The 20,125-nt window shown below is 24.6% G+C and overlaps 2 protein-coding genes across 4 annotated transcripts; one reads left to right on the plus strand and one right to left on the minus strand.

Moving 5' to 3' along the window:
* Nucleotides 1-234: 234 nt before the first annotated feature.
* Nucleotides 235-4,941, minus strand: LOC122510352 (cytochrome c1, heme protein, mitochondrial). Its single transcript, XM_043624928.1, has 8 exons — nt 4,812-4,941; nt 4,037-4,084; nt 3,554-3,702; nt 3,345-3,477; nt 1,237-1,401; nt 962-1,075; nt 757-891; nt 235-638 (listed from the first exon to the last, which is right to left on the minus strand). Exons 1-8 carry the CDS (start codon nt 4,881-4,883, stop codon nt 522-524), a joined length of 933 nt encoding a protein of 310 aa, XP_043480863.1. The 5' UTR covers nt 4,884-4,941; the 3' UTR covers nt 235-521.
* A 405-nt stretch (nt 4,942-5,346) lies between these two features.
* On the plus strand, nt 5,347-19,791 carry LOC122510259 (protein LSM14 homolog B). 3 transcript variants are annotated; one of them, XM_043624760.1, is made up of 7 exons: nt 5,347-5,568; nt 6,550-6,704; nt 8,880-9,174; nt 12,874-13,063; nt 13,213-13,491; nt 13,828-14,010; nt 17,268-19,791. In XM_043624760.1, the coding sequence occupies exons 1-7, from the start codon at nt 5,448-5,450 to the stop codon at nt 17,596-17,598; spliced, it is 1,554 nt and encodes a 517-aa protein (XP_043480695.1). In that variant the 5' UTR covers nt 5,347-5,447; the 3' UTR covers nt 17,599-19,791. The 3 variants fall into 3 exon arrangements, with proteins under 3 accessions (XP_043480695.1, XP_043480696.1, XP_043480697.1); XM_043624761.1 differs by having other exon boundaries at nt 5,349-5,568; nt 8,880-9,069; XM_043624762.1 differs by having other exon boundaries at nt 5,349-5,568; nt 8,880-8,991.
* The last annotated feature ends 334 nt before the right edge of the window (nt 19,792-20,125 follow it).

Here is a 20,125-nt window from a genome sequence, read left to right on the forward strand (position 1 = left end):
TAAAACATGAATGAAGAAGTCAATCACTTCGAGTGGAAGACTCGAAGCAATCGATATCTTGTTTTATAATTTAATATTTAAAATTTTACCACTAGACGTGTAAAATTAATTACTGAAAACTAAATCATAGAAATAAGTTTAAAATATTCAAGAATAAAAAAATTATTTTTGGATTAATCATGGTATAAAGGTAATAATTTTCTTTAGGAAATAATAAATTGAACTCAATAGGAATTACGGTGAATTAACGATTTAATTTGACAGGACAATGAGTGTCATTGTTTACTGTTGTTTTATGTACATTTCATTAGATGATATCACGTGGATATTAAATGGGCATTTTCTTTTGAGACGATCAGAAGATAACAAAAAAGATGTTTCTTCGGCCCGATCAAAAAAAAATTTTTTTGCGTAATCCTTTATATTATATAAAACTACTGTTTGCACCCGAACATTTCTCGTTCCAAGCAACTTTTTTTTTGGGCTAACAGTTGTGAATTGTATTATTCGACGCAATTCATTTATTTCTTCTTTTGCTTCGGAGGAATAAACGCTAGTTTTGTATTTTTAACTACAGTCCAATTGCTCCTCTTCATGTAGAAACAAATTGCGACCAAAAATGAACCTACTCCCAAGACCTAGAGAAAAATAGTTTATAGTTTTAAATATTAGTAAGAAATTTCAACAAATTTCAATTTCAATTTAATGTGATTTAACTTTTAGTTAAAATTTAATTTATTCGCTACGATTTATTACCTTTATTGCCATTTTTTGCCTCTCGTCATGTTCCATGTTTGACGTCCATGTGAGGAAAGTGACGACATCCTTGGCAATTTGCGAAGCAGTCGCTGGTGTTCCATCTTCAAACTCTAATACTTCGTCGTAAACTACCTAAAGAAAAATGGTAAAATCAATATATTTTTGTTTTGAATTTCAATTTTCGGGGAGTAATTTTACTTACTTGACCCATTCCAATGGCACCACCCGGGAAATAGGGATTGAAATTTTGACCGTCTCTCAAAACAATTCCAGCTGGGGGATCACAGTACCCAGTTAAGAGAGAAAAGATGTAATTCTAAAAGAAAAAAAAGGTCTTTATTCATTAAGACAATTTCCATTGCTTTGAAAAAGTGGAAATTATACGAAAATTAGGAAAAATACGATTCTTTCTCAAATGAAGAATCAAAAAAAAAAGAAAAGAAAGAAAAAAGTTTTGAATGAAAAAAAAGTATTTACCTCTCCATTGTGTCTCGCATTTTGAATAAAAGAAAGATCTGGTGGATAAGAACCATTATTCGCTGCTCTGGCAGCTTCTTCATTTGGATAAGGACTTGGTATAAAATCGAATAATTTTCCAGGACGCATGAACATTTCGCCCTTATCATCAGGTCCGTCTTTAATCTAAAAAATCAATTTACGATACATGTTAATTCAATTTTAGTTTATAATCAACAGGGAAATCTAGGAATTTAATTTGACCGGGAAAAACCCGAGAACAAACCAGGAATTTTATGCAAAACTGGGAATTTTTTCACTAAATTAAAAAAAGTTTTATTATTTTAGTTTGTTTTTGAAAAATCGCTTTTTATTTCAATTTTTATAGATTTTCATACTATTCTCTAAATTTGAATTAGTTCAAAATAATTAATTTGATCGTATAAAATTAGTCACTGATTCAAATACAGTATGTAGATAAATTTTAAAAAAAATTGTCGAATTAATAGAAATTTTGTGGAATTCAACTGAAAATAATTAAATTTGTTAAAGAATTTCATTGAAAACTTTTTAAAAAATCGAATTTTCAAAGTATTTTAATTTAATAATTGATAAATAATTGAATTTTATAAAGAGTCACATTCTAATGTATTAAATTTATTGATAAAATTCTTTATGAGAATTCAATTTTCAGAAATAAGCAATTATTCAATAAATTGTCTTTTTTATGTAAATAATTGAATTCTAATAGAATTTTCTAATAAAAATTGATTTAAAAATGTATTTCAGTTAAAATTTTCGATTGTAATTGAATATTAAAAGCATTAGAGCGTGAATTTTTAGAAATAATTGAATTTTGAAAAGGTTTCAAATTAAAATCATTGAAAATCTGAATTTTTCATATTTTTAACTAACAATTCTGTGGAATTATTTATTTTTTTTTGAGAGAAAGTTCAATTGTGGATTTTTTTTGTTGAAATTATTTCAAGTTTTTATTTTCTAATATATATTTAATTAAAGAATTTACTAATAATTGAAATTTCGTAAAATTGAATATATTATAAAGAAATGGATTTGAAAATTGTCAAAGAACTTTTTCGAAAATTATTAAAAGTAATCGATTTAAAGAAGAATTTTAGTTAAAAATTCTTGAAAATAATAATTAAATTGTTAATGATTTTATCACTCGGTTATTAATTATTATAAAACATGAAAAATTTAATTGAATTATTTTTATAAATAGTAAAACTCATTGCAGAATTTCAATTATTTTTAATACAATTTTAATCGAATTCCTCGAAAAATGTAATTATTCTTAAAAATTTTATTAAACTTCGTCGAAAGGATTCAATTATTTTTAGAAACTGTTAAAAAAATTCTTCTCAAGAATTCAATTATTTCCATAAATAGCAAAATTTTTCAGATTTACTAAATTCTTTTGAATATTATTTTTAAAAAAATTCTTCAGAAGAATTCAATTATTTTCATAAATTTCCATAAAATTCTTCGCAGAAATTCAATGATGTTTAATTTTTTTTTAAATTCTCCTCAAAATTTCAATAATATTTATAAATAATTAAATTGTTCTCCACAATTCAATTATTTTCGAAAATTTTAATAAAATTCTACGCAAGAATTCAATTATTTTCATAAATAATTACATTCTTTGGAAGGATTCAATTACTTTTATAAATACAGTAAAATTCTTTGCAGAAATTCAATTAATCTCAAATTATCAATACATTCTAATAGAATTGAATTAATCAAATTTTCAATTATAATTATTAACAGACAAATTTTTTTTTGAAAAATTGAAAAAATTCTTGTTTAATTCAATTATTTTCCAAGTTTTTAATTAAAATTATCAAAAAAAACATTATTTTCATAAAATTTAAAGAAACTCGTCAAAAGAATTTAATTATTCATAAAAACTCAAATTAAAATTTTGAAAGTCATTTGTAGATTTAGTTATGTTTGAAATCAAATAAATTTAAATTTGATGAAAAAAAAACCCGAGAAAATTTAGGACAAAGCCGGGAAAGAACCGGAAATTTTGTTGAACGAAAATAGTAGACACCCTGTAATCAATTTAATTTTTTAAATTACCAAAATAGAAGTTTTCAACTAACCATCACTTCTTCGGCTATAGCTTTAGCTTCAGCCTCGGTATGAGTGTTGTTCACCAAATGTCTATAAGCGACATATCTCAAACTATGGCATGCAGCGCATACATTTTTGTATACTTCCCAGCCTCGACGCATGCTAGAAAAAAAAGAAAAAGTTCAATTAAATCACATTTTTATTAACACCGGACTTTAGAAAAATCTATTTTTCCTACCTGGCATGATCTAGAGAATTAAAACCACCATTAAAACTCCATGGGAATTTCGGTGCATGGGCTACTAATTCTTCAGCGTGGACGCTGTTTTCTAAGGCGTACACGAAGGCCCCAACAGTTCCAGCTGCAACTCCAATGCATGTCACTAGCTGCAATTAACAAAAATATTTCACAATCAAGTCATTATCGGATATTTTTTTATTACAGGAAAATTACAGATGAAAAAATATCTAAAAAGTTATTTTTAAGAAGCAATTAAGAAATACTTCAAAATTTAAACTTACTAATTTCACTGGAGGATAAGCTACAGGATATACGGGTTGTACTTAAGGAAGAATGTGAAAGGACTTATCTAATTTGTAAAAAACAAACCAAATGTCATCGTTTTCAATAAAAAATTTCTTTGACAGTTTTTTTAACTCTTCGAAAGAAATATGTAATTTAATTTACTTATTTTTAAGAAATTTCAAATAATTTACTTACGATCTTTCTGCCCCTGGACCATTCTTTGGTTGTAGTAAAATTGCAAGTCTAGAAATAGAAGAATTACTTCGTTAAAATAATTACAAAAAAAAAAATTCATTAGGCAACTAAGAATTGGAAACTTTATTTACAACTCTGTCCTTCAAACGAGAATTTTTTCAAGTCCTAATAAAAAAAAAGTATTCTTCATAGTCGAGAAATGAAACATAATTAACTTTTTAGTTCCAGAGATTTGTTCAATTAGTCAAAATTCTAATTTTTCAAAAAATTTAAATTTGGCGCCGAAAGATTAATCGAAATGAAGAGAATAAAAAATTATTCAACAACAATATAGATTGATAATAAACAAATTTCTATAGAAATTAGAAAAAATGTATGTTTTATTTTAAATTTAGAAATTAAAGGTTTTCCTGATAGGCCCAAATGTTGATCATGGCAGCATCACACAATTTTCCTTGGCTATCACATTATTACATAACATGTGTGAATGTATTTTCAAAACTTATCACATATGTCTATTGTAATGTTGCACAATTATCAATGCAGTTAACCCCACGTGGATTTTGGAAAACGAGATGAATAAAATAATTATAATACAAAAAAATGTCATAGCAGCCGACAGGTCACCAAGTTTGGAGTATAGTCACAGTCAAAGAATCGGAACACCCATAGTTTATTCACTTTGACATGAACCAATTTTTCAATGAGACATCACATTTTTACCAATATAAAGGAGATTTAACCTTTATCAATTAATAATTAGATAATTGCTCACCTGGTTGTATAAAGTTCCGTTATTTGCTTTTAAAAAACCCGATCGGCAAATACGTCCCAACGATGCCGCCATGTTGGCTAAAGGTGCACTATTGTACTGTATAACACTCTCTAGTCAAAGATACGATTCAATTAAAATAATTGTTGAAGAAAATATTTAATTTATGGGAAATTATAAAAAAATGTTCTGTTCTATTATTATTTCAATATCTACTTGTTTCGATTTAATAAAACAAGGTATTTTTATAGTCTTTTTTCGATTTGTATTGACTGGGGTAGTTTTCAGTCGTACCACTACATACATACTTCCGGCTTTCGTTTTCATCAAGTGAAAATATAAAATTTTGATAAAAACAAGAGAAATTAAAGATATAAAAATATATTTCACGTGTAACATTATTTCTAAATAAATGATTTTACACCAAAAGAACTTTGAGTTTATTTTTTATTTTCAAATTTTCAAATTTCGTGACAAAATGGCGGCCGAAGTTTAGTGCGCCTGCGCATGATTAATATGTTAAAGTTGGTAGCAGTGTCAGTTGCGTTCGTCCATCGTTATCAGCTGTAGTTCTCGTCAGATGGTGTCGTGTATCCTTTAAAATCAGATCAATCGCTGTGCGAAGAAAAAAGATTTAAGATGAGCACTGGAATGCCGGAGTTAGGCTCCAAAATAAGCCTAATATCAAAAGCGGATATTCGTTATGAGGGCCGACTTTTCACCGTTGATCCGCAAGAATGTACCATCGCTTTGGCCAACGGTAAGTTTGCAATCAAGATGGACTCCAAAAAATTGCTTCCCCGCCGCTCCATTTCCCGGCTCTTTAAACCTTTACTCTGCATTTATCATTCTCACTCAAATAACTTATTCATCTATTTCATGAAACTTGTTATTAATTCATTTTCAATTATTACCAAGTCAAAAGAAGTTGTATTGCTTTCAATTTTTTGTACAAAAACTTTACAGGTTGATTTTTTAGTACAAAACAACTGAGGTCATTTGATCATTGCCTTTAGTAACGGATTTACTGTTCTGGAATATTTTCACAAGCCACATTAAAAATACTTTTTTTTTCAAAAAAAATCCACACTTTTTTTTGCCTTGAAATTCTTTTGATAATAATGCTTGTGATTTAATTCTCGATAGCGTTGAAAATTGTAAAAAGCTATTTATTTGTCCTTTTGTTAAAATCTACAAATTCGTCAAAATTACGAATTCAATGTTTAAACAAAAATTTTTTGTTATCACTAATTATGAAAATATTGTAATACTTGAAATTTATTCCCTTGGCGTTGAATTTGATAAATTGTGCGTGAAAACGCGTAATTTTAATTTACAATCTGTAATTAAAAAGCAATAATGAAAAAGAAAAAAATGTAACACGTGTTATTCAATGAATTTTTCGAAAATTGTACATAGTTGTTATTGTTCAATGCTCAGATGTTTACATTATATGTCCCCTTTGATACTCATACCTTTTGTTTTCATTCTAGATCGAAATATAAATACACAAGTATTTTCATATATTTTCATACGCATTTATGGGGAGATTTTCTGAAATGTTTTTAAGTTTTATATCATTTTTGGTTTAAATTTGGTTGATTCATGAGTCATTTGGAAATTTGACTTTTTTTATTGAATTAAATTTCTACAATATTAGTTTACGTCTTTTGTATACTTTATACTCAATTTTTTGTAAATTTTCTGAAAATTTAAACACTTTTTAACACTTTTTTTGCAGTAAGGTCATTTGGTACTGAAGATCGAGATACCCAGATTCCGGTTGCACCTCAAAATCAAATTTATGAATACATTCTTTTCCGTGGAACGGACATAAAAGATATCCGAGTAGTTAGCAATGTCAGCTCTATACCCAATGATCCAGCAATCGTTCAGGTGAAATAAGAATTTATAAAATTTCCGTAATTTAGAATTAATCAGTTAAATATTTTCAATTTATTTCTTAAATCTAAATCTAAATCATTAAATAGAAAGTAAATAATTAACGAAAGAGTTAAATTGAATTAATTAAATTAACTTGAATTTGTAATTAAAATAAAAACTATTGTATAAAGATTTTACATCAATAATTACTAGTATGAAAAAAAATGTTATTTTTCAAAATGAAATTATATGATTATTTTATATAATTTCATTTATAAAATATATATTTAATCTATATTTATATCTATATCTATATTTTATTAATATAGATTTGTTCAGTAAATCTATATTAATAATCGGTATATTTCGGTAATCTGTTCGCAGTTTGAAGTTAGTTACTGTTTTCCTTTTTGTTTCCTAACTTTTTGAATAATAATTTTTCTTTTTAAATGTTTAAAATTTTTAAATTAAAGTACTGAAAGTCATTGAATTCTTGTAAATTTATAAAAAAAAATTTGAAAATAATTGAATTCGTTTCAAGAATTTTATCGACATTTTTTTCAATAATTGAATTCTTTCAAGAAAATGTAATTAAAATTGTATTGAAAATAATTTAATTCTTGGCAAGATTTTTATTAATAGTCAAAGTTTTAAATTCCTTAAAATAATTGAATTGTTTTTTAGAATTTATTTCAATATTCTTCAAAATAATAGAGATTTTTAAAATAATTTTTACTAACAATTTTAAAAGTAATTGAATTTTACCAAGAATTCAATTATTCTCAATAATTATAATAAAATTCTTTGCAAAATGTCAATTTATAAATAATAAAAATCTATGTAAAAAATTCAATTATTTTTATATTAATAATAAAATTTTTTATCAGGATTTCACTTGTTTTCAATACAATTTTAATTGGTTTCTTCGAAAATTTCAATTATTTTTAAAAAGCTTGTAAAAATTCTCTGAAAAAATTCAATTATATTTAAAAATAATTGAATTTTTTACAGGAGTTCAATTATGTAAAAAAACTTTTAATAAAATTCAATTATTTTCATAAATAATAAAATTTTCGATGGAATTTAATTATTTTAAATACAATTGTTATTGAATTTCAGGGAAAATTAAATTAATTTTAAACATTTTTTTAAAAATCTCAAAAATTCAATAATATCAATAAATAGTAAATTTTTCACTGGAATTCAATTATTTTAATAAAATTCTTCTTAAAAATTCACTTATTTTTTAAAATTTTGCAAAAATTCAATTATTTGTAAAAATAATAAATTTTTTCGCAACGATTAAATTATATGAAAAAGTTTTTAAAAAATTCTATTCAAAAATTGAATTATTTTCAGAAATAATTAAATTGTCGATATACTGAAAATCATTGAATTCTTGTAAAGTATTTATCAAAAAATATAAAAAATAATTGAATTTATATCAAGAATTTTATCAACATTTTTTTCAATAATTGAATTTTTTCGAGAAAATGTAATTAAAATTATTGTATTGAAAATAATTTAGTTCTTGTCAAAATTTTTATTAAAATTCTGTAAAATAATTGAATTGTTTTGAAGAATTTATTTCAATTTTCTTGAAAATAATGAAGTTTTTTAAAAATCAATTTTGCTGAAAATTATAATAAGTAATTTTATGTAAAAATTCTTCTAAAAAATTCACTTCATTTTTCAAATTTTGCAAGAATTAAATTATTTGTTGAAATAATAATAATAATAATAATTTTTTTCAGAAATAATTAAATTGTCGATATAATTGTATTGAAAATAATTTAATTCTTGGTAAGATTTTTATTAAAATTCTTTAAAATAATTGAATTGTTTTTAAGAATTTATTTCAATTTTCTTGAAAATAATGGAGTCTTTTAAATAATTTTCAATGAAATTTTTGAAAGTAATTGATTTTTATGAAGATTTTCTTTTAAGTTTTTAATAATTTTATTATTTATGAGAATAATGAAATTCTTTTGATAAATTTTATTAAACTTTTGAAGAATAATAAACAAGAATAAGGGATTTCTTTAAATCTTAAATTTGTAATTATTCAAAAATTGATGTTTATTCTTGAAAATATAAAATTTTGTAATGTACGAAATAATAATTTTTTTTTGCACTGAAGATTATTTATTATATTTGTAATCTAATAATGACGGGTGTAATTTGCAGATGACAGTTCCGTCGACAATGGGGCAACAATCATATCAACCGCAACCAGGCTATGGACATCCAATGATGGGTCAAATGGGTCCGATGGGAGGACAATATGGAACACCTTACGGTATGCCTATGGGATCTATGGGGCCAGTAATGGGTATGCCAACCAGAGATCTGCGCGCACCAATGAACAAACAGCCAAGTGAGTTGGGCTTGGGCCCTGCCGATCCCAACGCCATCTCTATACCAAACTCACAACCGGTGGCCAATGTTGACCCAATATCAAAAGACCGTTCTATGGAAGATGGTAAAACTGTTTTTGCTATGAATTATTATTGGCCAATGGCATGCCTGCTGCTTGTTCCTTGGTAACGCTTGACAAATACTTTCTATATGCGCAATTATTATTATTATTATTATTATTATTATTAATATATTAATATTATTAATAATATCAACTTTTACTAAAATACTTTCGTAATATTACAATTGATTAGGTGTTTTTAAAGAAAAGGTCAATTTCCCGTTATAATCAAATTATTCATTTATAAAACTTTTTTTTATAAATGTGCGCGTCACATTTATAATATTTATAATATTTATAATTTATCAATTTACTGAAATTTTATTACTTGACAATTTAATTTACATAATAATTTTCAATAGAAAGTCAATGAAATTACGAAAGCATTATAGAATACTCTTCTCTTCTTTATTTGATTTTGCGTGCTTTGAAGTTTTGCTTAACTCTTGGGTTTATCTATCTTATGGATCTTATGTATCAAGAAAATAATGTTTATTTTACTTTATTACATAAATGAATAAAGTAACTCAAGTTTCTTGATTCAGAATTGTTGTTAGTTAACAAAATACTGAAAGCACACATTCAACTGAAATTCGAATACGAATCATTTTGTGGGTTCACAATACTAAATTGTTTTTTTATGAATTTTTTTACTTGTGACATGTAATTTTTATTTATTCTTCTAATTATTTATTTATTAATTTAATATATAATTTAATATAATTTAATTTATTAATTAAATTAGATTTTAATGAAACAAAACTATTTAGTTGTAAAACATATATTATTACTATGCTGCATGTTATTTCAGAGTAGTAGGTAATTCATTTTTTTTTTTACTTTATTATTTCTTTAATTTAAATTGATGTTTTTTTTATATTTGAATTTTTTATTTTTGTTGACAAATTTTTACTCATCTTAATTTTTTTTTACATTTTTGATGCAGAGAAACAGAATTTGGCTATGCGATGTTTTGACTACTGCTTGCTTAAAAATAATTGATTGCTTTTATTAACAATTTATTATTTAGTATTTTATGCACATACGTTTTTTGGGTTGGAAAAGTTTTAAAGTCTAAAAATAATAATTAACTGTTACTTGAAGTGATATTTTATTTTATGATTTTTTAAAAATTCGTATAAGATTCCTCATTTTAATGATAATTTTAATGATAATGTAAACTATAATTTAAAAATTTTGAAGTGAATTGAACTGTAAATCGCAGGGTTGCCACAGGTCAGGGAAAAATCAAGGAAAGTAAAATTGGTCAGGGAAATCAGGGAATAGTCAGGGATTTTTAGTAAAAGTACTAGAAAAAATTAATTTTTTAAAATTCATGAGAAAACTCTGAATTTTGATGTTTTGTTTGTTTGACTCGTAAACTATGAAATCATTAGGAATTTTAAAACAAATCCTTCAATTTTTTCTATTTCTGACAATAATTTCTTTTTAAATAACTTAATTTTTCAAGAACTATCATAAAACTATGACTTATAAATTATTTAATGAATGATATTTACAATTTTCATAAATACTAGATTGATAGAAGAATTTTAGTTAAAAATACTAAAGAAAAATTGAATTTTGGAAAAGTTACAAATGATTCCAGAAATTCAATTATTTTCAAAAGTTATAAACATTCTTCGCAGAATTCCAATTATGTTCAAAAATTAAAAAAAAAATTCTCGTCAAAATTTAAATTATCTTTATAAATAATAAAATTCCTCTTTGAAATTCAATTATTTAAAAAAATTTTAATAAAATTCGTGGCAAAATTTCACAGGAATTCAATTATTTACAAAATTTTTAATAAATTTCTTCGAATTAATTCAATTATTTAAAGAGATTTTTTTATAAAATTCGTCGCAAGAATTCAATTATTTAAAAAAATTTAACAAAGTTCTTTTCAAGAATTCAATTATTTTTATAAATAATAAAATTCTTCACCGAAATTCAATTATTTTTATAAACTTGGATAAAATTCGTTGGAAGAATTAAATTATTTTCAAAAGTAATAAAATTCTTCGCAAAAATTCAATTATTTTTATAAACTTGAATAAAATTCGTTTGAATAATTAAATTATTTTCAAAAGTAATAAAATTCTTCTTTTAAATTCAATTATTTTTAAAAATTATAATAAAATTCTGGAAAAAATTTCGCAGGAATTCTACTATTTACAAAATTTTTAATAAATTTCTTCCAAATAATTCAATTATTTAAAAAAAATTTTATAAAATTCGTGGCAAGAATTCAATTATTTAGAAAAATTAAAAATTAACAAAGTTCTTTTCAAGATTTCAATTATTTTTATAAATAATAAAATTCTTCACCGAAATTTAATTATTTTTATAAACTTGTATGAAATTCGTTGCAAGAATTCAATTATTTTTATAAATAATAAAATTCTTCACAGAAATTCAGTTATTTTTATAAACTTAAATCAAATTCGTTTGAAGAATTAAATTATTTTCAAAAGTAATACAATTTTTCGCAGAAATTCAATTATTTTAGAAAAATTTTAATAAAATTCTTGGGAAAAGTTTAATTATTTTCATAAATAATAAAACTGATATCAGGATTTTAATTACGTTTGATACAATTTTTATCAAATTCCTCGAAAAATGCAATTATTCTTAAAATTTTTTTTAATATTCGTCTAAAGAATTCAATTATTTAAAAATTTGTTGATAAAATTCTTTATGAGAATTTAATTTTAACAAACACTCAATTATTTATTAAATTATTTATTTTTGAATTTAAATAATTGAATTCTTCTAGAATTTTCGAAGAAAAATTGATTTAAAAATGAATTACCTAATCGATTTATTATTTATGAAAATTAAATATTTATTTAGAAAAGAAGTTATATTGATTGTTTTCGAATAATTTTACAATTATAGAAATTCGCAAATAAATGCATTAAGAATTTTTTTTAGTATCCAATAATTTTTAGAGTGAATCAGAATATTCTTTAGCGTCCCGGGGAAAAGTGAAAATTTTTGTCTGGAAATCAGGGAAAAGTTAGGGAAAAGTAAAATTAAATATTTCTGGCAACCCTGAAATGTAAATTTTTATCTCTAAATATTGTAAATTGCTATGTATTTAAAAATTGTTAATTATTTCTCACCTGCTGTAAATTTCTCTTTCTATTCAAATTTTGTATTTCTATTCACTATGTATTATTTAATATCTATATTATTTAGTGTATTAATTTTTTTGCTTCATTTTTTAATGAAACAATATTTCTTTGTCAATGTTTCTTCTTCCTCTTTAATTTATACGTGTCACACGAAGATGTAAAATTTTTTTCCAATATTAGTCACAATTTTGCTGAATTTTTGCTTTCATTTGCTTCCCCTTTTACAGTTGCCATGAGCAAAATGCAGTTAAACAAGTGATATGAAATAGCAAGAACAGTTAAAATTTAGTGTAGTCCATAATAGCCATTGATTGTAGTCTGCGGATTAATAGGATTTATTTATTAATTTTTATTATCGGTATATTGGTCGACTGTTATATCGTTTATCATTGAAGATTAAACCAACGAAACACATTTATTGTGTATTTTATAAAAATATGTTTATTTTGCCTCCTCGTAGAGGAACAGGAATTGAGAACTTTTTTTAGTAGTTAATTTTTTTTTTAATGATGAACAAGATTGTAATTGGTTTTTTGTTTTCTCAATTTTCCCCGATATTTAGGCGTGTTAGATTTAATAAGCGGAGGATCTCGTTCAACAACTCCAACTGCTTCTTTGATGGTGAGGAAAAGTCCAACGGCGGACAAAGATACTCAGGTTGGTCATCAGCAACAACATTCTGGAAATGTTGGCAAAATCGGAGATAAGACCAATGTTCAACGTATGCAACAACCTCACCGTGATCGTGAAAGGTATTTTTTTTTATTTGTTAAATTGTTTACAAAAGTATTATTATTTCATTATGATTAATGAAGTATTTAAAATAATTTTTGTATCAATTTGATATTTGTATCTGGATTGATTAGAAAGAAATTAAAAAAATGATTTTCATTAATTTCAGTCATGGAAGCGGCAGAGTTGGAAGTGGAATGTCGCAGTACAGTGAGGGAAAGCGAGATAAGCAAGATGGCATGGGACATGGACCTTCAGGACATATACAAGGACCCAGAGGAAATCGAGGTGGTTGGATGAATAGAGGAAATATGCGTGGAAGAGGAAGAGGCCGCGGTAATTTCCGGAGTAATCAACCCGGAAATACTGGCGCGAAGCCTAAGAATACATTGAAGTTTGATAACGATTATGATTTCGAACAAGCGAATACTGAATTTGAAGAACTAAGGTACGATTTCATTTTTCTTTTTTATATTTCTTTCATTGTCGAATAGCATGGAAAGTGCCGGGTTGATTTCAAGTATTTTTGAAATCACGAATGTGGAATCCATGCAAGATGAAAAATGATACAAAATTTAAAATTAATGTGAGTTCATCTCTCCTTTGATTTACGCATTGTATCGACATTATTTTTTTTTAATCAAATGATTAAAATGTAGTGTAATGTAGTTTTTTTCGTTTAAATTGTAGTGGAATGTAATTTTATTTAAATTAATTAATAATTGATTAATTTGATTAATAATTAATTAATAGTTGATTTAAATGAATGTTTATTGATTTTTAGATCGCAATTAGCGAAGACCAAGATCGACGGTGCAACTACGGATAACGAGAAGAAAGATGACAGCGGAAATGAAACTGGAGCAGGAGAAGGAGAACCTGAGGAGGAGTCTGATATTGTACATTACGATAAGTCGAAGTCATTTTTCGATAATATCAGTTGCGAAGCTGTCGAGAGAAGTAAAGGGTAAGTGTTTTGTATTTATTAAAAATATGTGACGCAAGAGCTGACAAAATCTTAAGTTTATGACTCAGGCTACGCACTCTCACCTACTAAGACCCACTATTTACTACTTATTTCTTTTTTTTTTTTTTGAAAATTGGCACTACCTTAAATTCATTAATAGTTTAAATAAAAAAAATTATTCTAAAAAATTTTAATCAAATTCTTAGAAACACTTGAAGAAAAGGTAGTGAAATTCTTTGTAACAAATTAACAATTTACATATTTTCAAATATTTTAAAGAAAATTTTTCCCAAGAATTCAAATATTTTTCTAAATAATTAAATTCTTCGCTGAAATTCAATTACTTTGAATATTTACTATTTTAATGAAATTTCACAATAGAATTCAAATTAAAAAAGTTTTTTAAACAAATTTTTTGCAATAACTCTAATTATTTTGTAAAATAATAAAATTTTTATAGAAATTCAATTATTTGAAGTATAATTTACATGAAATTTTTTTGAAAGAAATTATTTAAAAATTTTTGTGTAAAAGTCTTCGCAAGAAATCAATTAATAATTTTCATAAAACTTGTTTTATAAGAGTTAATTTATTTTCAATACAATATTGTAATTATTTTTCTCAAAAGAAATTAATTATTTTCAAAACTACATATTTATAAAAAATATTTTCAATAAAAATTCAATTATTTAAAAAAAATTTAATATTTTTTGCAAGCATTTTCAAATTATAAAATTCTTCACAGGAAATTAAATTATTCAACAAAATTTTAATACAATTAGTGGCAAAAATTCAATTACTTCCACAAATTATAAAATTCTTCACAGGAATTCAACTACTTAAAAAATGTTAATAAAATTCGTTATAAGAATTCAATTATTTACATAAATAATAAATTTCTTCGCAAGATTTAAATTATTTTTAATACAATTTTAAATGAATTCCCAAAAATACGCTATTATTCTTAAAAATTTTATTCATATTTTTCGAAAGAATTCAATTATTTTAAAAAATTCTGATGAAATTGTTTATAAGAATAAATTCAATTTTAAGAAGTATTCAACTGTTCTCTATTAGATTTGCGACACAAAAAGCTACTTTTTTTTGTATTTGAAAATTCGCACTACTTCAAATTCGCTAGTAGTTTGAATAAAAAAATTATTCTCAATAATATTAAAAAAATTCTTAGAAACAATTTTCATGAAAATTATCGCAAAAAATCAATTATTTAAAAAGATTTTTATAAAATTCTTTTCAGGAATTCAATTGTTTTTAAAGATTTTAATAAAATTCGTTGCAAAAATTCAATTACTTTTCCTAAGTCAGTAAACTTCATCGCAGGATTTCAATTATTTTTAAAATAGTTTTAAACAAATTCCTCGAAAAATGCAATTATTCTTAAAAATAAATTATTTATTTTTGTCTTTAAATAATTGAATTCTTGTTAAATTTTTAGAAATAATTCAATTTTAAAAGATTTTTAAATTGAATTTCGAAAGAATTACAGTTGTAATTTTTAGAAAGAAAATATAATTTCAAAAAGGTTTCACATTGAAATTATTTAAAGTATTAATTCAGGGTGGCCACATATCAGTAAAGACAGTAAAGTCAGAGAAATGTCAGGAAAACAAATTTTTTCTCAGGAAAATTTAGAAAATTGTGATTTTTTTCCACTTATTTTCAAAAATTGCAACTTTTTCGACTTTTCTTCCAAATATTGCAAAAAAATATCATATTTTTTTGGGTATTAAATGTTATTCATTTCGTTTTTTATAGTGCGAAAAATATAAACAAATCTTTCAGAAATTATTTTTGAATTATTTTTCTATTTAAACTTTTGAAATATACAATTAAAAAGATTTTTTAAAAAATTGAAATTTTATAAAATTTTTTTCAAGTATTTTGTTAAAATTTTTGAAAATTAACTTTTGAAGAATTTTAATTGCAAATTTTCAAAATAATTGAATTATAAAAAATTAGCTTCTAATTTTTTTCAAAATTTAGTATTTTCTGTACTTTCAATTACATATTTTGGAAAATTCAAATACATAGAAATAATAATTACATTTTAGAATTATTTTTAACATTTTAGAGAAAAAAATCATGTTCATTTAATTGAAATTCATCAAAAAATTCATTAGTTTTTTTTTTAAATAATACAAAAACTCTTTTAAGAAATTCAATTGTTTTCGAAAAATTACATTAAAATATTTTTAAAAAGTAATTAATTCTTATAATTATTGTATTAGAATTAAATTAAATTTCAAAAATTTTACTCATTTTCCGTAAACTTCCATATTTTCTTGTGAAAAGAATTTTGTCATGGAAAATAATTTTAATGTCAGTAAATTGTCAGGAAAATTGATAAACTGAAATTTGTGACCACTCTGTTTATTTTTTATGGAAAAATCAATATTCAAATATATATTTAACAAAAATTATTCAATTTTCCAATAATTTAATTTAGAAATTGTGAAAAACTGTAGTCTTTTGAATAACTAGAATTAACCTTTTTTTGATGTCAGTTAATTTCCTATAAATAATTGAAAAAAAATTGAATTAAATTTGCAATTTGAAAATTTTGCCAGATTTAATTTAGATAAATTTTATTTTATTTTTTTAATTTCAAAAATTATTTTTAACTACAATATTGTATTTTAATGAATTTAAAATTAAAATTTAGGAAGTAAATGAACTTTTGAAAAATTTAGATTTGATGTTATTACCAGAATAAAGTCAAGGGAATACTGAGTCAGTTTTTTGGAATCTAAACCAAAACGAGTCTTTTTTAATCTTATAAAATTTAATTTTTCAAAAGGTACTTTTTACTACTTTTTAAATATTTTTTGCTACTTTTTTAAAATTAATTTTAGTGCAAAATCTGTTGTGTTTGTTATGTTTTAAGCAAAAGCGTATACATTTTTTATTTATTTGTATATTTTTTATTTATTTGTTTTATTTTTATTTATTTTTTATATTTATTTATTTATTTATTTTTATTTATTTGTTTATATTTATTTTTTTTATATATATTTATTTATTTATTTATTTATCAATAAGGAAAAAACTGAACATAATCTATGAGATTTTGACAGCTCTTAGGTCTCTTTCTTTTGCAACGCGTCACATATTTTATTAATAAAAATTATCAGAATATAAATTTAATTTTTTATTGATAAGAAAAAAAATTTACTGGAACAAATGATAAATTTAGTTATTGATTTAAAAAAAAGAATTTCTCATTCTTTTGCGCATAGACGCTCACAACGCACGGATTGGCGAACGGAGCGTAAATTGAATTCGGAAACGTTTGGCGTTTCATCGATGCGTCGTGGACATTTCCGTGGACGTGGTTATTACAACAATCGTGGTATGGGAGGTGGAATGTATCGCGGTGGTGGCGCACCCGGTGGTGGTGGACCAGGTTCCGGCTATCGTGGTGGATTCCGGGGTAATCGTGGATCAAATCGCAAACCTGGAAATCAATTACATAACAGTAATTCGGCAAATCAGAATCGTGCAACCAACGAACAATCCAGTGCAACTCAACCACAACAAAATAATCGACTCGTCACTGGTACTGCGTAAAAGTCAGCGTCCCGATAAAACAACGTGATGCTAACAAATAAGTATTCTCTTAGCCAGTAAGATTTTTACGATACGCGCTTTGTCGAGAACTGATATTTGTATCGAAATTGGATGTCGACGGCGAAATGTAGTATAACGGATTGATTAATCTAGATTAATTGTGTTAATAAGAAAAAAAAAGAAGCGCTCTCCCGCTAAATTCTAGATTATTTAAAAAAAGAAAAGAAAGAAAGAAAGAAAGCAATGCGATTGAATCGCGATAAAACGTGCACGGGACTCTACTGGCGCACAGGACTCAAATTTTTAGTGCGCGGCGCGCATTTAATTGTCATCAACGACACTGCAAAAAAAATAATTAATTAACTCGTGGACAAAAAAAATAGTTTTTTCCCAAAAAAAGAAAAAGAACGAAGCAAATTATTAATTAAATCGAATAATACAATCTGTGATTCTCAATGCCAAGTTTCATTTTTTTTTTCTTTTTTGCAAGTGTCGCGGATGACAAAAATTCATTTTCGTATTCGAAAATCTGAAGCTAAAATTGAACCGAAAAGAGAGTTCGTAATTAAAAGGCTTAATTATTTAAGAAAAAAAATAAAAAGGGGGAAGTTGTCCTTGTTTTTGAATGTTTTTTTATACCACGCTCGGGTCAAGTGGTATTTCTAATTGGTATATAAGAGTCCTGCGCGTAAAATGAAAGAAACTAAAAATAAAAATAAAAGTAGATTAAAGTTGTTACTGTAAGTAGCCAATTTTCTCATTCGCGTTATCAATTGCGCGAACGAGAAAATAATTCGAGTGCTTATAAAATATATATAGATATAAAGTGTAAGAACGTGCCTCAAAATATCAAGAGGAACGTTTATTATTGCCTAAACGTAGTTCTGTCTGGCAAAAAAAAAAGAAAAAAAGAAATTGATAACGTATCATTACAAATTTTCATACAGAGTTCGTTATAGAGTGAATAGATTGTGCCTGATACTGCCTCTAAACTCTTAAAAATTGAAGAACGAACTAGAAGCACTTGATTTCGAGCGAAGTACGAATCCGCCCCAAAAAAAGATTCGTATTGATTGGCGAAGTCATGCCAATTTTTTTTTTTTTGGACAGGTCACTGTGGCCTTTTTGACTTGATTAAAAAAAAAATTGGTCCTTAAGCGGGGGAAAAAAATTAAATGGGAATGTGCATCCTGTCGCCAGTAGACTAGGACAATACGTTTAAAATCTTAAATTCTAAATTTTATTTATTGATATTATAATTAAAGTTTAGAATTTAAAGAATACCAGCGTTAACAGTTTAGGAGGAAATTAATTATATTTTACTTTTATACATTTACTAGAGAAGATTTTTTGATTTTTGAACGGGACGTATCGAGCCGTTCCTAATACGCCGCTTTTCACTATAATATCGATTACCATGAGGAAAAGAGCTCTCTGAATCTCACACAAAAGAGGGAAGACAAAAAAAAATCTAAATGCAAAACGAAAAAAATAAATAAGAAGGAACTTGTTTTATAAATTTATCGAATAATACCCAGACGCATTAAATGTGACTCGTGTAATTTTTTTGACTTTAAAATAAATTTTTTCCCTCTTTTATGCTCGAATAAAATAATAAAAAGACACCCGCGTATTTAAAATAGCTCTCTTTCTCTCATGGCACTCGACTTTAAAAAAAAAAATGATGAAAAGGATTTAAAATGAGAAATAAAAGTGAATAATGCATGATTATATTCCGCGTAATGAGCAGAAATAAAAAAAAAAAGATAAAGGCGTAATATTCGCCAATCATTCACGACTGTTATTTTTGTATGGCTCTTGTCAAGAGTCGCACCAATAAACATACAATACATATTTAGATATTTAGTTGAAATAATAAATATAGGAGCGAAATCCTTCCTAGGCTACGTGCGTAATAAAGAAAAAAAAAAAGAAATAAATAATAAAACGAAATAAGAAAACAATTATAAAAAGTGAACACAAAAAAAGATGGTGAAAGAAATAGCGCATATTTTATGTTTGATTACACATGCACTTATAAAATAAATTTAAAAGGAGAAAAATGAAAACGAGAGATAAAAAGGAAAAATTAAATGAATGCAATGAGCGCGATTTCTGACAGTGTATGTTTTTGATTTTGTACAGCGAATATTGTGATTCCCAATCGAATAATATATGAAAAATATCAAGAAACTCTGAGTTTTTTTTTTAATTTTACATATTCTTTTTCAATTTCAGAGAAATAATTGTACATATTTAAATTCTTTTTCAAGTGATTAAATATTCCGTTCAATTGGAAATTTAGTTTTGCAATTGAAATTGTAAAAAGGGTTTTTAATTCAATTGCAATTTATTAACAGGGTTTGCCACAATTTACATAAACGGATTGAACTTCGAATGGTTACAATTTGAAATTTTAGAAAATTAAATTTCTAATGAATTTAACTAAACATTTTAAAGAACTTAGATTTTTGAAAAATTTTAATAATTAAAATTCTTCGGAAATTAGTTAAATTTATTAAAATAT

Source organism: Leptopilina heterotoma, unplaced genomic scaffold (genome assembly GCF_015476425.1).
Source record: "Leptopilina heterotoma isolate Lh14 unplaced genomic scaffold, ASM1547642v1 Lhet_68, whole genome shotgun sequence".
NCBI lineage: Eukaryota > Metazoa > Arthropoda > Insecta > Hymenoptera > Figitidae > Leptopilina > Leptopilina heterotoma.